Source organism: Elephas maximus, chromosome 2 (genome assembly GCF_024166365.1).
Source record: "Elephas maximus indicus isolate mEleMax1 chromosome 2, mEleMax1 primary haplotype, whole genome shotgun sequence".
Taxonomy (NCBI): Eukaryota; Metazoa; Chordata; class Mammalia; order Proboscidea; family Elephantidae; genus Elephas; species Elephas maximus.
Window position 1 is genome coordinate 227144268 of NC_064820.1, and position 17534 is coordinate 227161801.

The following is a 17534-nucleotide window of genomic DNA, read 5'->3' on the forward strand; positions in this document are numbered from 1 at the left end:
TGCCAGACATCGAATGAAAGAATTTTGCAAGACCAACAACTTCTTCACTGCAAATACCTTCTTTCACCAATATAAACGGTGACTATACACATGGACCTCACCAGATGGAACACATAGAAATCAAATTGACTACATCTGTGGAAAGAGACGATGGAAAAACTCAATATCATCAGTCAGAACAAGGCCAGGGGCTGACTATGGAACAGACCATCAATTGCTCATATGCAAGTTCAAGTTGAAACTGAAGAAAATCAGAGCGAGTCCCACCTGAATTTAGAGACCATCTGAAGAATAGATTTGATGCATTGAACACTAGTGACCGCAGACCAGATGAGTTGTGGAATGTCATCAAGGACATAATCCATGAAGAAAGCAAGAGGTCACTGAAAAGACAGGAAAAAAAGAAAAGACCAAGATGGATGTCAGAGGAGACTCTGAAACTTGCTCTTGAGCATCGAGCAGCTGAAGCAAAAGGAAGAATTGATGAAGTAAAAGAACTGAACAGAAGATTTCAAAGGGTCTCTTGAGAAAACAAAGTAAAATATTATAATGACATGTGCAAAGAGCTGGAGATGGAAAACCAAAATGGAAGAACATGCTCGACGTTTCTCAAGCTGAAAGAACTGAAGAAAAAATTCAAGCCTCGAGTTGCAATAGTGAAGGATTCCATGGGGAAAATATTAAATGACGCAGAAGCATCAAAAGAAGATGGAAGAAATACACAGAGTCGTTATACCAAAAAGAATTAGTCGATATTCAACCATTTCAAGAGGTGGCATATGATCAGGAACTGATGGCACTGAAGGAAGAAGTCCAAGCTGCTCTGAAGGCACTGGCAAAAAACAAGGCTCCAGGAATTGATGGAATATCAATTGAGATGTTTCTACAAACAGACGCAGCGCTGGAGGTGCTCACTCGTCTATGCCAAGAAATATGGAAGACAGCTTCCTGGCCAACTGACTGGAAGAGATCCATATTTATGCCTATTCCCAAGAAAGGTGATCCAACCAAATGTGGAAATTATAGAATAATATTGTTAATATCACACAGAAGCAGAATTTTGCTGAAGATCGTTCAAAACCGGCTGCAGCAGTATATCGACAGGGAACTGCCAGAAATTCTGGCTGGTTTCAGAAGAGGACGTGGAACCAAGGATATCATTGCTGCTGTCAGATGGATCCTGGCTGAAAGCAGAGAATACCAGATGGATGTTTACCTGTGTTTTATTGACTATGCAATAAATGTTTTATTTATTTGACTGTGTGGATCATAACAAACTATGGATAACACTGCAAAGAATGCGAATTCCAGAACACTTAATTGTGCTCATGAGGAACCTTTACATAGATCAAGAGGCAGTTGTTCAGACAGAACAAGGGGATACTGATTGGTTTAAAGTCAGGAAAGGTGTGCTTCAGGGTTGTATTCTTTCACCATACCTATTTAATCTGTATGTTGAACAAATAATCCAGGAAGCTGGACTATATGAAGAAGAATGGGGCATCAGGATTAGAGGAAGACTCATTAATAACCCGTGTTATGCAGATGGCACAACCTTGCTTGCTGAAAGTGAAGAGGACTTGAAGTACTTACTAATGAAGATCAAAGACCGCAGCCTTCAGTATGGATTACACCTCAACATAAAGAAAACAAAAATCCTCACAACTGGACCAATGAGCAACATCATGATAAACAGAGAAAAGATTGAAGTTGTCAAGGATTTCATTTTACTTGAATCCACAATCAACAGCCATGGAAGCAGCAGTCAAGAAATCAAAAGACGCATTGCATTGGGTAAATCTGCTGCAAAGAACCTCTTCAAAGTGTTGAAGAGCAAAGATGTCACCCTGAAGACTAATTAAGGTGTGCCTGACCCAAGCCAGGGTGTTTTCAATCACATCATATGCATGTGAAAGGTGGACAATAAATAAGGAAGACCGAAGAAGAGTTGACTCTTTTAAATTGTGGAGTTGGTGAAGAATATTGAATATACCATGGACTGCCAGAAGAACGAACAAATCTGTCTTGGAAGAAGTGTGGCCAGAATGCTCCTTAGAGGCAAGGATGGCGAGACTGAATCTTACATACTTTGGACATGTTGTTAGGAGAGATGAGTCCCTGGAGAAGGACATCATGCTTGGCAGATTACAGGGTCAGCGGAAAAAAGGAAGACCCTCAACAAGGTGGACTGACACAGTGGCTGCAACAATGAGCTCAAGCATAACATTGATTGTAAGGATGGTGCAGGACCAGGCAGTGTTTCGTTCTGTTGTGCATAGGGTCGCTATGAGTTGGAACCAACTCGACGGCACCTAACAACAATAACAGTCCCACTGCTGAAGTCTATGCAGCAATAGTCATGGCCTCTGATTGAGAATATTTCACCTCTGTTTCTTCTTACCATAACCCTGCAGGGTAAGTGGGATTGTCATCAAATGAAAGGGACCTGCTCAAGCTCATGCAGCTGTAAACACTGAACCGGGATTCGAACCCAACACTGTTGGCTCTGTTTGACTTTCCTCCCAGGACATTCTGCTCCCTGCATGTGCGGGACCTTGGGGTCTGTCATGGACCTTCCCTTTGGGTGTGAGCTGGGGCTTGGGGTGGATCTGGGGGCCAAGCTGACAGCATTTGTATCTGGGGCCTCTTACCTCTGAATTCCTAGGGGGTTGGGCTGGGGAGTGGGGTGTGCCTTTAAGGCCCTCTACTTGCACTGACAGGTAATAGATGGGGAGCAGATCTTTTCAGTATCCAAAAGTGATGAAGGACTAATACATAGATATGCAAAGAACTGTTGCAAATCAACACACACACAAAACCAAAAAACCCAATAGAAAAATGGGTGAAGGAGATGGGGGAACCCAGAGAGGAAACAAGAATGGAGGGAGAGACAAACTCCCTTTAAACAGAGAAATGAAAAGCAACATTTTATTACACCCCTGCCCTCCCCAAGCAAACCCACACACCCATGCACACATGTGCTTGTTGCCAGGTTCTGCTCGTCTTAGCCAATAAATGAGAGACCAAGGTGGGAGAGTGGAAAGGTATCTTTATTTTGTTGCACAAGGAAAGGAAACAGTACGGGCTGCTGCCGCCAAGACTGCTCAGTGAGAGCAAGGGGGAAGGGTACTTTTAAGGGGTTAACAAGGAGGAAGTTCCTACAAGTTACAACAGCAACATTCTTAATCATACTGAGCAGGCGCAGTGGGGTTTATATATAACTTCATGCATCGAGTGTTCAGAAAATAGTGGTTAAGCTCCACCCAGAGGCAGGGAAGTTACTATGTATGAGGTCTAAAAGGTTATCCTGAATGTCAACATGGCACCTAAACTGGTTTCTGCCGATTTCCTCTAGTTTTGGGAAGCAGTTAAGGAGAGGGGAACCAGGATTTTAATGTAAAGCTACGGGGCCTGCCAAGCAAAGGAATCAGGATTTTAATGTAAAGTTATGGGCATATCAAGCAAGCTGCTTGAGGCAGTGGAATTTTCTGCAGCCTGGGGACCTCTGTCTTACACTCAATGAGATGACACTTTACTCCCGTGGCAAAAATCCTTGATAATACCAAGTGTTGATGAGCAGAAGAACTTGCGGGAAACTGTGTTTTCAGACTATCACCCATGACCTAACCCTCCTGGCAGTTCCCAGTGTGCGTTTGTGGAACAAAATTACCTACAAATTCTTAAAAAGAGGATGATTGGCTAAATTAATGAGTGTCACCCGCAGACAGCTTTTGAAAGGCCTCTGTGGGTCTTCTGTGGCATCCACTGCCCTACCGCTATGTCCTTGCTCCTGCCTGGACCAAGGGCGGGACCTTGGTGGACCAGGCCCATCTGACCTGCTGACCTTGCCAAGGGTCATGTGAGGGTTTAGCCCCGGGCACATTCCCCGATGATCCCATGATAATGACCATCCGCCCAACACAGTGCTGATTTGTGCAGGGGCCACAGTGGAAACTCAGGCTGCTAGGCATTCTGGAAGCTGGTGACTGCGCTGGGCAGACCATTGGCATCACACAAATTCCTTAGATAAGATAAATGTCAGCCTTTGTGTGCACAGGGCTGGTGTTTAGCTGGTATACATGGTATTGTAAAGCACTGAGAGCAGGCTTAAGCCGGGGCTCAGAGGACAATGTGAGAGGGGATGTGGACCCAGCTGCTCACGGGGGGCCACCCGTAAGGTCGCGTTTCCTGCCTACCGCAGGGCTTTGCACTGATTAACAAAATATCTGACCAGCCCAATTTTTTAGATATTAGAGGAAGGTGATCTCAGATACTGTGGCCTACGTCCCCACCCCACATACACACACTCACACACACACATGCACACACATACACACACCTACACGCACTCACACACATGTGCACACTCATACACATACACTCATATGCACACTTATGCACACACACGTATACCCTCATACACACATATGCACACATACAGACAGACATACATGCACACACATACACATACGTACACATACATATGTGCACACAACACATACATATACATACACACATGCTTACATACAGACACACAACACGCACATGCACAATGCATACCTATACATATGCACACATGCACACCCACCCACACATGTATGCACACATATATACACGTACGCACACATACACAGACGTATACAACTTACACCCACACATACACACACAAACGTATGCACCACATGGCGGACTCAAACCGCCAGCCTTTGGGTTAGCGAGAAGCAGTGAATTGTTTGTATCACCCAGGGACTCCCCTTTCTCTCTACGATGAGACTGTTTTCAATAGCGATCGTGAAAATGGCCACGAATAATCGTTATTTTCTGATTTGCTCTCGAGTTTTAAAACAACAATGGACTATTAAAAAGAAGAATATGCACTGCAATTTTAAAGACATTATTCAGATTCAGCGAAATATTTCACCCATGAACTCGCATTTGCACTAAATGAACACCCCGCCTCCCAGGCCGTGCTTGGTGTCACAGCTTTAAATTTTCGGCACAAATAAAAGCTCCAAGAGGTCACACAGAATGACAGATGGAAATAATGCCTGCTGCTTCTTCCTGTGGGCTGTCGGAGCTTATTTGAAATCTCCTGTTTAGGCACAGGGGTACCCCCAACAGCGGAAGCTGTCGATATGAACCACCTCCCAGGTGTGCCTTCCCAGCCCCCATCATAAAAACCTGCCCTCAAACCAGTGCTTGTAGCCAAGTCCACCTGTCTGAGTGACGGTATCACTGGGACTTCTCTGGATGGTTTCCGCATAGTGTGTAACGTTTATAAAAGGATAAGAAATAAAACTGTGCTAAGTTGAAGATTCTATCACCTGTCTTTCAGTCTGTTGTACTGTGGTAGCTTGTGTACACTGACCTTTGGGAAGGAGCCCTGGTGGTGCAATGTTTAAGCGCTTGGCTGCTAACTGAAAGGTTGGTGGTTTGAACCCACCAGCAGCTCCTGGGGGTGGAGGAGGGGGAAGACTTAGTGATCTGCTTTCATAGCAGATTTCAACCCATAGCGACCTTATACGACAGAGTAGAACTGCTCTGTAGAGTTTCCTAGGCTGTGATCTTTATGGAAGCAGATTGCTACATCTTTCTCCCTTGGAGCTGCTGGTGGATTCGAACCACTGGCCTTGGGGTTAGCAGCCAAGCACTTAACCATTGTGCCACCAGTGCTCCTTCCGTAAAGATTATAGCCTAGAAAACCCTATGGGGCAGCTCTATTCTGTCATGCTGGGTTGCTATGAGTCAAAATCGATGCGACAGCATACAACAACAACAAACCCTTCTTATAAGCAGGGTGTCCTGGGCACCGGGCTTCACCTTCTTAATCTCACTTCTGGTCTATTAAGGGAAGGTGACATTGAGACCTGCCTGATAGGGTGGCTATGAGGAATCACGAGGTCGTGATTAGTAGGTGCCCACACGGGCCTGCATAGGGGAGTGTCCCCGCCCCCACAGGCTTATCATCTGCACCCTAACTTGGGCGATTATTGCTGAATGTTCTGGGGAACTACTCCTCTGTCTTGTGGTCTCCTTGTCGTTGTGCAATTGTGAACACGCAGGGCCAAGACCCTCACTTAAAGTTTTTTTCAGGACCTTTTCTGCCTGGCTTGTGCTATGCACATAGTAGGCGCTCGAACACGCAGAGAGTAAGGATTTGACGTTGGGTGTGGAGATGTATGGGGAGCACTGCCAGATTTCCATTTTCAACACTTATCCCACTTTAGACCAGTGTTGGATGTAGTCCTGTTTAAATATGGGGTAAGCCCTGCTCCTCCATGACCTAAGTCCATGGCTCTGTCTGAGATACGTTTGCAAAGATTGCTAGGTGCTTTGGAACATGCATTAAAACAGTGAGCGAGTGAGGGGAGTGGCGATGGCTGTTTTCCCTTACTGTGGGTGGGTGTAAGTTAGCATGATTCTCCCCAGGTTGAAAAATTTCAAGATTCTTCAAACTTGGAGTAGCCTATGCCTCACCAAACACCCCTATATGCCCCCTACCACCTGGAACATACCCTGAGGGGATAACTGGACCAGGTGGCAGTCGGAGAAGCAAAGTAATTGCCAGGCCATGCCGACAGCAGTGACAGCGAGGACAAGTCAAAAGCCCGACAGGAGCAAAGTTGTCTAAAAACCCTAGCATCTGGAGCTTCACAGAGGAGGACGTGTCTGTTGACCGGGATGGACATCCAGGCCAAGATGCACAAAGTAACATAGACACGGTGTTTCCATTGTTGTAAAGGTAACAGAGGGAAGGCCAAAGGCTTCACAGAGACACCAAGGCTCCCCTGGGTCTTCGTCTTGGGCTACTGTAATAAAATACCACAAACTGGGTGGTTTATAAGCACAGAAATTCCTTGTCTCACAGTTCTGGAGGCTGGGAGTCCTAGACCAGGGTGTCACCCATGTTGACAGACGAGACTTTGAGGTACTGAGGGAGAATGTGTTCCAGGCCTCTCCCTCCCAGCTTTTGGTAGTTCCAGGTGTTCCTTGGCTTGTAGAAGCAGCGTCATATGGTGCCCTTCCTCTGTCAGTCTCCCTGTGACTCTTCTTCTCTTCCATGAGGACACCACTCGGATTGAACTAGGACCCATCCTGCTCTAGTACGACCTCATGTTAACTGATAACACTTGCAAAGACCTCATTTCCAAACAAGGTCACATTTGCAGGTACAGGGGTTAAGGCTTCAACATATCTTTTTGGGGGGACACAATTCAATCCATAACTGTTCAAGTGCCAGGATTATAGGCACTTTCTAGTTTCTTCTCTGCACTTCCTGTCTTTCCTGAGACTTTTATGATAAGTATGCTACTTTCTGTGTTGTTGTTGTTAGGTGCCATCAAGTCATGACCTTATGTATAACAGAATGAAACATTGCCCAGCCCTGCACCATCCTTATAATCATTGCTATGCTTGATCCTATTGTTGCAGCCGCTGTGTCAATCCATCTCGTTGAGGGTCTCCCTCTTTTTCACTGGCCCCCTACTTTAAGAAGCAGGATGCCCTGCTCCAGGGGCTGTTCTCTCCTGATACATGTCCAAAGTATGTGAGATGTAGTCTTGCCATCCTTGCTTCTAAAGAAGAAGCACTCTGGCTGTACTTCTTCCAAGACAGATTTGTTTGTTCTTTTGGCAGTCCGCGGTATATCCAATACTCTTTGCCAACACCATAATTCAAACGCATCAATTTTTCTTAGGTGTTCCCTATTTATTGTCCAACTTTCATACACATATGAGGCAATTGAAAACACCATGGCTTGGATCAGGCGCACCTTAGTCTTTAAAGTGACATCTTTGCTTTTCAACATTTTATAGAGATCTTTTGCAGCTGATTTGCCCAGTGCAATGCGTCTTTTGATTTCTTGACTGCTGCTTCCATGGGTGTTGATTGTGGATTCAAGTAAAATGAAATCCTTGACAACTTCAATCTTTTCTCTGTTTATCATGATGTTGCTCATTGGTCCAGTTGTGAGGATTTTTGTTTTCTTTATGTTGAGTTGTAATCCACACTGAAGGCTGTGGTCTTTGATCTTCATCAGTAAGTGCTTCAAGTCCTCTTCACTTTCAGCAAGCAAAGTTTATGTCATCTGCATAACGCAGGTTGTTAATGAGGCTTCCAGTAATCCTGATGCCCCACGTTCTTCTTCATATAGCCCAGCTTCTCGGATTATTTGCTCAGCATACAGACTGAGTAAGTAACCAGTAACAAATAATGGAGGCAATTCAGTTTTAGAGAAACAGTGCCCTCTCACGCAGTAGCTGTGAGTTTGGGGGCCGGTTGCCTAACTTCTGTGCCTGTTTCTTCTCTGTGTGAGGCACCTAAGCACCACCTCCCAGGCAGCCATGAGAACCCCACAGGGGAGTGGACATATGGCTGTCTTGTGTGTCTGGCCCACAGTGCCGCCCTCCTGGTGAGTGGACCATGCGAGCCTTCATCATCAACCGGCAAGTGTGGGGTGGTAGAACCATGCAGAGAGCAGCCACTGGGAATGGCAGTCCTCCAGGTGGCCTGAGGTGCCCAGGCAGGCCTGAGCTGAGTCCAGAGTCATGCTGGCCAGTGCTACATCCCCATGGCTGGGATTGGTGGGTGCTCTGTCCATGCTGCTGCTCAGTCCAGCCCACGTTTCTGCTGACGGGGCATGAGCTCATGGCATTCCAGAGAAATCCCCTTAATGCCTGCATTCTATCCCAGGCATATAAAGGGAGGCGCACATCCTACCTCCCCACTGCGCTGCCCAGAGGTCTCTGCCTGCTTCCTCACCAGCCTCCGGTCCTGCTGTGCTGACATGGACGTCACCATCCAGCATCCCTGGTTCAAACGGGCTCTGGGGCCCTTCTACCCTAGCCGGTTGTTTGATCAGTTTTTTGGTGAGGGCCTCTTTGAGTACGACCTGCTGCCCTTCCTGTCCTCCACCATCAGCCCCTACTACCGCCAGTCCCTCTTCCGCACCGTGCTCGACTCCGGCATCTCCGAGGTAAGACCCTCTGGCAGTGGCTGTCGGTGGGAGGCCCTGGGCCTGGGAGAGACAGGAGCAGGGATTTATTAGCACCCAGCCTGGGACAGGGAGGCACTCACCCTACTGTTCCAAATGCTCCTGTAGTGCTCCGTGGAGCCAATGGCGCAGAGATGGGGCCATCTTCCACCCCCATCTGCTCATCTCACAGCCCAGGAGGGCCTGTGGGCATAAGGGGGCTGGACCAGAGCCCACACAACCCCAGCTGCCCAGCCACGCCTCTGGGAAGGGGGGTTGGAAGAGAAAGTCAAGCTGAGCCCAACGTTCTCGTTGCCTCCATCAGCTCATGACCCACATGTGGTTTGTAATGCACCAACCACATGCTGGAAACTCTAAGAACAACCCCGCCAAGGCAAGTCTGGTGGCAGACATGAACTTTCTCTGTTGAGCTGAATTCAATCCTTTCCCTTCTAAGCTGAGGGGGTCTGGGTGCAGGTGGGGGTGCGCTGCCTGGAGACCCAAGTAGGAAGGGCTTCCTCTTATGGCTGTAGCAGAGCACAGCCCTCCTCCAGCCAGCACTGTGCAGGGTCCAGAAAGCCAAGGCCAAGGCGAAGGCCAAGGCTAAAAGGAAATGCCCCTGCTTCCCTCCCTTAGTCATGTGGTGACTTCCATTGTCTTGAAGGTGCTTAAGAAATAGAGAGCACCCCAGAGCTGATTCAATAACAATCAGCTCCAGGGGCCAGAAGAGCCTAAATGGATGTTCTGAGCAAGTGAAGTGGAGGCAGTGTGCAAGAAAGTGCTTTGTATGTATTTGGCAAAGCACAGGGCAGGCTGCCAGCCATTTTCAGGTCAATGTGAAAGACAGGGTCCGGGCTGCTTCCGTAGAGATAGGCAAAGCTGAGGGCAGTGTCCTGAGCCCAAATGCTTAGTCCAACCGACCATCCAATCCATAGCCAGTCAGCTAACCCAAAACCAGCCATCCAACCATAACCAACCACTCACCCAACCCATTATAAGCCACCTCACCCTTAATCAGTCACCTAACCATAGCCAAGCAGCCACTCAATCCATAACTAGCCAATCAACCCATAATCAGCCACCCAAACATAACCAGCCACCTAACCCATAATGAACAAATCAACCAAGCCATACATAACCAGTCATCTAACCCATAACCAATAAACCAACCAAGCCATAAGCAGCCACTTCACCCATAACCAGTCCCCCAACCATAACCAATCAGCCAGCCAACCCGTAACTAGCCAGCCTATCCATAACCAGCCTTTGAACCCGTTACCAACCAACCAGCCTACCCATAACCAGCCCCCAACCCACAGCCACACAGATGATCCACAACCCCCACTGCAGCCCTGGGCTTGGATGTCACATTGCTGGAGTGCTGGGCTACAGGATCCGCCAGCAGCCCCTGGAGGAAGAGGTTAGAGCAGAAGCCCAGCTTCCATTCTCATCACTGGGGAGTGAAGCCAGCCGCGCCCTCCCTGAAAGCTTACAGTCCCCAGGGGAATCCACATGGGGTGTTTGCATTCCAGGTCCGGTCTGATCGGGACCAGTTCCTCATCCTCCTGGACGTGAAGCACTTCTCCCCTGAGGACCTGACTGTGAAGGTGCAGGATGACTTTGTGGAGATCCATGGCAAACACAATGAGAGGCAGGTGAGCTCAAGGGCCGTGTCCTCCCTGGGGGCCCTTGGCCTCATAGCGGGAGAGAAGCGGGAAGACCTCGAGGTCAGTGAATTGGGCCTGCTTCTCCCTAAGCAGAGCTAATCTCCCCGTGCCTGCTGGGTCACCCCTGCACACTTGGGCAGGCAGGCGGGGTGACTGGCTAGGGCCCTGGTGTCTTTGAGAGTCCAGCTGAGAGCCCTGGACTTGGCCTGTGTTCAGCTGTCACCAGCTCCATCCTGATAACAGGGTGGGACTAGAGAGGACTCCAGGAGTGCTCAGTGTCCAGTTGGCAATGCCTGAGCCAATGCACAGACAACACACCTTTCAGCAGGGAGGATGGGATGGCAGTGATCATTTATCCGTCTAATCAGTGCTCCAAAAGCTGTAGGTGCGCTGATGCTTCACGTCTCACCGCACCTCTGTGATCGGTGCTCTGAGTACTTCAATTTTGCCCAGCAGAGCTGAGACCCAGGAGGTATGGCCTGCCCGAAGCCACACAGCTCGTACAAGACAGAGACAGGTCTCCCCCAGTGATCACCCTCCCACTCACTCTGCCACATGGCCTGCCCTGGGCAACTCTTGCTTGTTTGGAGACCCCTGGCACCTCCACGTGCAGGGGTCGGGTTTGGCTTTGGGAGAGCAGAGAGCAGTGTTTGTGAGATGGAGCCCCAGGCACTGGGCTGGCAGGAAGCAGAATCTCAGAGCCAACAGCACAGCCACAGGTGTGCAACTTCCCCTGGTGGGAGGTGAGAGGGGGAGGGGGAGAGGCCCTGGCCAGAGAACATGAACACTGGTCTTCATTTCCTCTGGCCCAAGTCACAGGTGAGGATTTTCACCGTTGGAGAAGTTGGTGGTGCTGGGGTGGTGAAACCCAACTCTATGCCTGCTGCCTCTCTCTTATCCTGGGCCTGGTAAACCAAAAAAATCCGGTTGCCATAAAGTTGACCCTGACCCATGGCAACGCCATGTGTGTCAGAGCAGAACGGGGCTCCATAGGGTTTTCAATGGCTGGGTTTTTAGAAGTAGATTGCCAGCCCTTTCTTCCAAGGCACCTCTGAGTGGACTCAAACCTCCAATCTTTCAGTTAGCAGCCAAGCATGTTAACTGTTTGCCTGACCCTTGGGCCTGGTAAGCCCTTGATAATTCCATTTAGCCAACACAGTCTCAGGACTCCCTTCCTCATACCCTGAGATCTTGGCTTTCCCATCCAGCAGAGGAGGAGTCAGGACAGGGAATCAATCTGGGGTTTGGGCTATCTGGAGCAGTGGCTTTGTGACCCAGTGGATTGAATACAGAGAACACTTACCCTGAGCAGGGTCTGTGCAGGTCATGGGCAAGGGTAGTCTTGACGAGGCAGAGCCAAGTACAGATTGATCAATTTTGGAGTGAAATCGGCCAATCTGGAAAGCCAAGACCAAGGTAGTGGGTGGACCCAGGGAAGGCTTGGACCTGCTGTGGGTGGACGTTTTCAAGGTTCTCTCTCTTGAGAGGTGGGCAGGAGACGTGGCCAGGCTGATATTCCACGTGTGGGAGAGTGAGGAAGTACAGGCAGTCCTCATTACTCGTGGGTCCCTTATTTGCAAATCCACTTACTTGCTATAATTTATCTGTAAACCTGAATGGATCCGTGGTACTTTCATGAACATGCCAGGACATGCGCAGAGCAGCAGAATATTTGAGTTGCCCGAAGCGCGCGCTCCCAGCTAAGGCTGAATAAGGCGATGCTCTGCCTTCTTGTTTCAGCTCTTGTCCTGTGAGCAGGTGTTCTTTTCACGGTTTATGCAGTGCCACGTTTTCCCCCTTTTTGTGCTTTCTGTTCGTGATTTTGCTGTTTAAAACAGCTCCCAGGTGTAGTGCTGAAGTGCTGTGGTGTTCCTAAGCGCCTTACGGGAAAATACGTGTGTTGGATAAGCTTCGTTCAGGCATGAGTTGTGACGCTGTTGGCTGTGAGTTGAATGTTGATGAATCAGCAATATATCTTAAATAAAAACCACTTGCTGACAAGTTGACCCTGACTCATGACAACCCCACGTGTGTCAGAGTAGGACTGTGCTCCACAGGGTTTCAGAGGCCGATTTATCAGAAGGGTATTGCCAGATCTCCCTTCCGAGGCACCCCTGGTTGACTCTAGCCCCCAAAACTTTCAGTTAGCAGCTGAGCGTGTTAACCATTGGCACCACCTGTGACCTCCAAATATCTAAATAAGGTCTTTAAACAGAAATGCACATAAAAGAAGGTTATGCACTGAGTGGTTGATGAAAATGTGACCAGAGGCTTGCCAGGATCTAACCGTGTATTTCCCCTAGGTGCAATGGTTCTGTATTCACTAATTCAGTGTTCGCAGTGACTTTATAGAACATAACTACCATGGATGATGAGAATCGGCTGTACCTCTTGGGAGGAGTACTTGAGATTGGGGGCTGTCCCCACCCAGCTCTGCCAGTGCACCCACAGATTTTATACCGTGTGTGGCTCAGGCAGGGCCTTCTCTGGCATGAGGACTGGCTGGCCACCTGCTGCAGGGGTGCCTCTGACTCTCCCTTCCCTTTTGCTCACAGGACGACCACGGCTACATCTCCCGTGAGTTCCACCGCCGCTACCGCCTGCCCTCCAACGTGGACCAGTCTGCACTCTCTTGCTCCCTGTCTGCGGACGGCATGCTGACCTTCTGTGGCCCCAAGATCCAGTCTGGCATGGATGCCAGCCACAGTGAGAGAGCCATCCCCGTGTCCCGGGAGGAGAAGCCCAGCTCTGCACCCTCGTCCTAGGTGTGGCGGCGGGCTGGGCTGCCACACTTGCAGCCCCCCCTTACACATCAATCCCGGGGAGACCGTAGAAAAGACAGGGTGTTTGTTCTTCCTCTGCTTTCCTTTCCTTTGTTTCTTTTCCATCTTCTCAAATGGGTTGAGGTTTGAGAGTAGCCAGTAGAGCTTGGGATCTTGGCTAGAGGTGCTGTGACCCTCAAGGTGACCCAAATCCCAACACCAGCCAGTAGTGGAAGTGACTGCCATCCACACTTCTATAGCAAACCCTTTTGTCCTCCTGGGGAGGCAGCTAGTACTACTTCTACCTGAGGCCAGAAGAAGGAGGTTGACCAGCAAGCCCTTCGATAATCCCTCAAGAAGGGGACCAGCCTCTGTGGAGGTGGGGGAGAAAACAGCCACTTGCTGAGGCATCTCAGGATGGCTTCTGGGTTTCTAGCCAAGTTTATCTTGACACCAAAAGGGACACTTTTCCTTGGTGGTGCCTGTGTCAGGTCTAGGTGCATGCCTTGCCCAGGCGTGCCCAGGTGTTGTGAGGCTGACACGGGGCGGCATACTGGCAATCCGGGCTCTCGCTGCCTGCTTCTCTCAGACTGTCTTCCCTTGAACCTTCCTTCCTCTATATAGCTCTGCTCTGGGGGTACCGGTCTCCTCATGAGCTCACAGCCCGGGGAGTCAATAAAAAACGGTGACACGCATCTGGGTTCTGTGCACTCTGTCCCCACCATGCTCGCTTGCAGGGTGGGTCCCCCTGCTTGTGTCCACCTCGCCTCCATGTCACCTCAGGCCATCTGCTTCCCTCCGAATCAGTGGGTACATGGCTTTGGGGGAAGATGAGGGTTTCAGGGTCAAGGATATGCACTTCTAAGGGCTGGAGGGTGGGGTCGGGGGAGAAGGGGAGAGACCAGGCACTTCTCTCAGTCCTCCGTGGGGCCCAGGTGCCAGGCTGCGGGGTGATGGGCCATGGACCCAGGGCAGGGTAAACCCCCATCCTAACTGGCCCCTGTCTGGAGGGAAGGGGCTTCTGTTCCGGCTTGTTGGGGGTTGTGCTTTAAGGACGCATTTGCTTTCTCTCTGCCCCGACCCACCTCTCACCAAAGACCCACCATTCCCTAAGGACCTACTACTTTTCAGGAACCCGCCACTCCTCAGGGACCCACCATTACCCAGGGACCCACCACTCCCTAAGGACCCACCACTCCCCAAAGACCCACCACTCCCCAAGGACCCATCACTCCCCAGGGACCCACCACTCCCCAGGGACCCACCACTCTCTAAGGGATGCGATTGACCTGGTGGTCAGAACTTGGCCACTCCCATTGGGATCACATCCTGGCTTGCCATGCTGGAGTGGGTTCTGGGTACACTCTGCTCCCTTCCTCCATGGACCAGACTTGGGGGCCTTGGGGACTTCTGGTGTGTGTGTGTGGGGGGGTTAGTGTCCAGGAGCTATGCCTGCACCCCAGAGTGGGCCGGCCCGCCTGCCCTCTTCTTGATTTCCCACATGGGACAGGGACAGGAAGCCAGGCAGGGCCTCCCACCCAAGAAGGGAGGAGGAGCTCTGAGTTTAGAGACAACGCGTAGCTCCCCATGGGGCCCTGAGGCTCCTACCACGGGGGACCAAAAGTGTGGCCCTGGAGGAGTGAGAGGGAGCAGGTGCCATGGCGTGGGTGGCACTGCAGCACCCCAAGGCCCAGGAAGGGCCCCCACTCCAGGGAGTCACGGCATGAAGGTTTGGACCCTAACAGGCAGCCCTTCCCCTTCCTGAAATGACAGTGGTGGGGGCCTGCTGGGAGAGAACCCAGAACACCAAGAAGCGGAACACAGGGGAGAAGAATCACAACAAATAGCCCCTGTTCACGTATGGTGAATTAGCGCTGTATTCCAACCGCTCCTTGGAAACGCCATGGGGGAGTTCTACTCCGTCCTGTAGGGTGGCTATGAGTCGGAATCGACTCGAAGGCAACATTTTTTTTTTTTTTAATTTTTTTATTTTAGGTAAAAAGCAACACACACACCCCCACTCAATTCACTCACACACACACATTCTCTCACATACTTGCTCACACACTCACACACACATTCTCTCACATACTTGCTCACACACTCACACACACTTGCACACATACACGCACGTGCGCTCGCACACATGCATGCAAAGGTGCGACTAACGTCTGTTTTCATTACTCTGGGCATGGTCCTCACGGCAAGACAGTAGCTCTCACTGTGGGAGAGTCCTGAGACTCCCTGCCACCCCTCCCCCCCACGCCTCCCAATGTGTAAGGAAGGGGTGCCCAGTGCAGGCGGGAAAAGCCACCACTCCGCTTTGAGGCCTGGAAAGGATTTCTGGAACATCAGCGTCTCTGAGTCACCCTGCCCCTCCGGGTCCGCACCAGATGGGGGTCCTTAGTAGGCCCCTCCCCATGTCCCACAGGGAGACTTGCCCCTCCTGAAAGCCTGGTGGGTGTGGGGTCCTGTCGGGCCGGGGGATGCAGCCATTGTTAGAGGCAGATGGCTTTTGTTTGCTGCCGTTGTTTGAAGATGTGGCCTTCCCTGGGAGACCACTTGGAGCAGTTCTGGACTACTGATCATGCACAGAGTGTGGGAGACAGAGAACTTCCCTCCGGGTGCAGACTGCTTACCTCCCATGTCCACCAGTTAGGTCTCAGGCTACAGGCTTAGGAAGGACTCGGGGTCCTCATCTCACCTGGTCCCTGAGACATGGCAGCTCTGAGCCCTCCATCCTCTCTCCCCAAGCCCCCGATCCAGCCTTCCTGGGTTCTCCATTCACACTCTGCCCAACATTTCTTAAACTTATGGGCACTGGAGGCTGAGGCTTTGTACCCCTGTACTGGCCCCAGGCTTCCAGGGTGGGGCTGATATGTCCTGAGAGCCCTTCACAGAGAGGCTGGCACTCCAAGAACAAGCCCAGCATGCCTGGTGCTCCCTTTTCTGCCTGCAGCCAGCCATGTCCATGCAGTCTAGGGCTCTGCTGTCCTGGGACAATCTCCCTCCACAGCCGCCACAGCGACTGTTGGGCCAGTACTTCCTGTTCTATGCGCCAGCACCAAACTGACAATCTCTCACCCTACTGCAACCCCGAGGTTGTCATCACTCTCCCCTGGTCAGCATCACTGTCCACTAGCTCCAGGCTACCCAGCCAGCCAGCCAGTGGCCAGGCCTGGAAGTACAGACCCCACCCAGGGTTTGTCTTCATGGGCCCCACAGGAGGCCCTGACTCTACAGGGTTGCAGGCAGGCATGCCTGGCACCAGCCCCAGCAAGAAGTCATGCTAAGGTGAGCTCAGAACTAGAGCACACAGCTCAGTCCATGCTGCTTGGCAGACCTCTGGGGGTCTGACCCACCTTCAAGTTCCCCTGACCATGCTCAGCACCTGCTCTCACCCAGTGTTGACCCCACAGGCTGCTTCAGGAAGAACTTGGTGCAAACAGTTAATGCACTCGCCCGCTAACCTAAAGGTTGGAGGTTTGCTTCCACCAGAGTTGCCTCAGAAGAAAGGCCTGGTGATCTACTTCTGAAAACATCAGCCACTGAAAACACTGTGGAGCACAGTTCTACCCTGACGCACATGGGGTTGCCATGAACTGAAGTGGACTCAACAGCAACTGTTTTGGTTTTTGGAAACCAAGAGGATTATCTGACTGCCCCTTGCCCCCTCTAAGCTCACCTCTACCCTCTGGTCCTGGCCCTGGAGCACCTCACCTGCATGATGGCACAGCATCCCTCTGGCCCTGCCGCCAGAGTCTCTGCCAGCCGGCACCCCCTCCTGTGTCTCACCCTCACCTCACCACTCTGGAGGACAAGGCTCCAAAGCTCTTGTTGTGACTTTGCTCTGCTCCTCACTGCTCAGCCTGGCCTCCGAGGCCCCTGTGGTCTGGTGGCACCTACCTTTCTGGCATGCTTTTTGGCTCTGCTGGGATGAGTCCAGGTCAAAGGGACCCTCCCTGACAGCCCCAGACAGCCAGGGCCTAGCAGCCCACTCTAGGACATGTGGAGATCACCTCTAGAGAACCTGGAAAGATGGGATTGGTCAGTATTCCCCAAACCTGCCAAGGTGAACATTCCCCAGAGTGCTTTGTAAATATTTAGAGCTCTGTACCCTGCCCAGACCTTCTG

The 17534-nt window shown here is 50.8% G+C and overlaps 1 protein-coding gene across 1 annotated transcript; it reads left to right on the plus strand.

Annotated features, from left to right (window-relative positions):
- The first annotated feature begins 8785 nt into the window (after window positions 1–8785).
- On the plus strand, window positions 8786–13403 carry CRYAA (crystallin alpha A). The gene is made up of 3 exons (XM_049859236.1): window positions 8786–8974; window positions 10504–10626; window positions 13194–13403. Exons 1-3 carry the CDS (start codon window positions 8786–8788, stop codon window positions 13401–13403), a joined length of 522 nt encoding a protein of 173 aa, XP_049715193.1.
- The last annotated feature ends 4131 nt before the right edge of the window (window positions 13404–17534 follow it).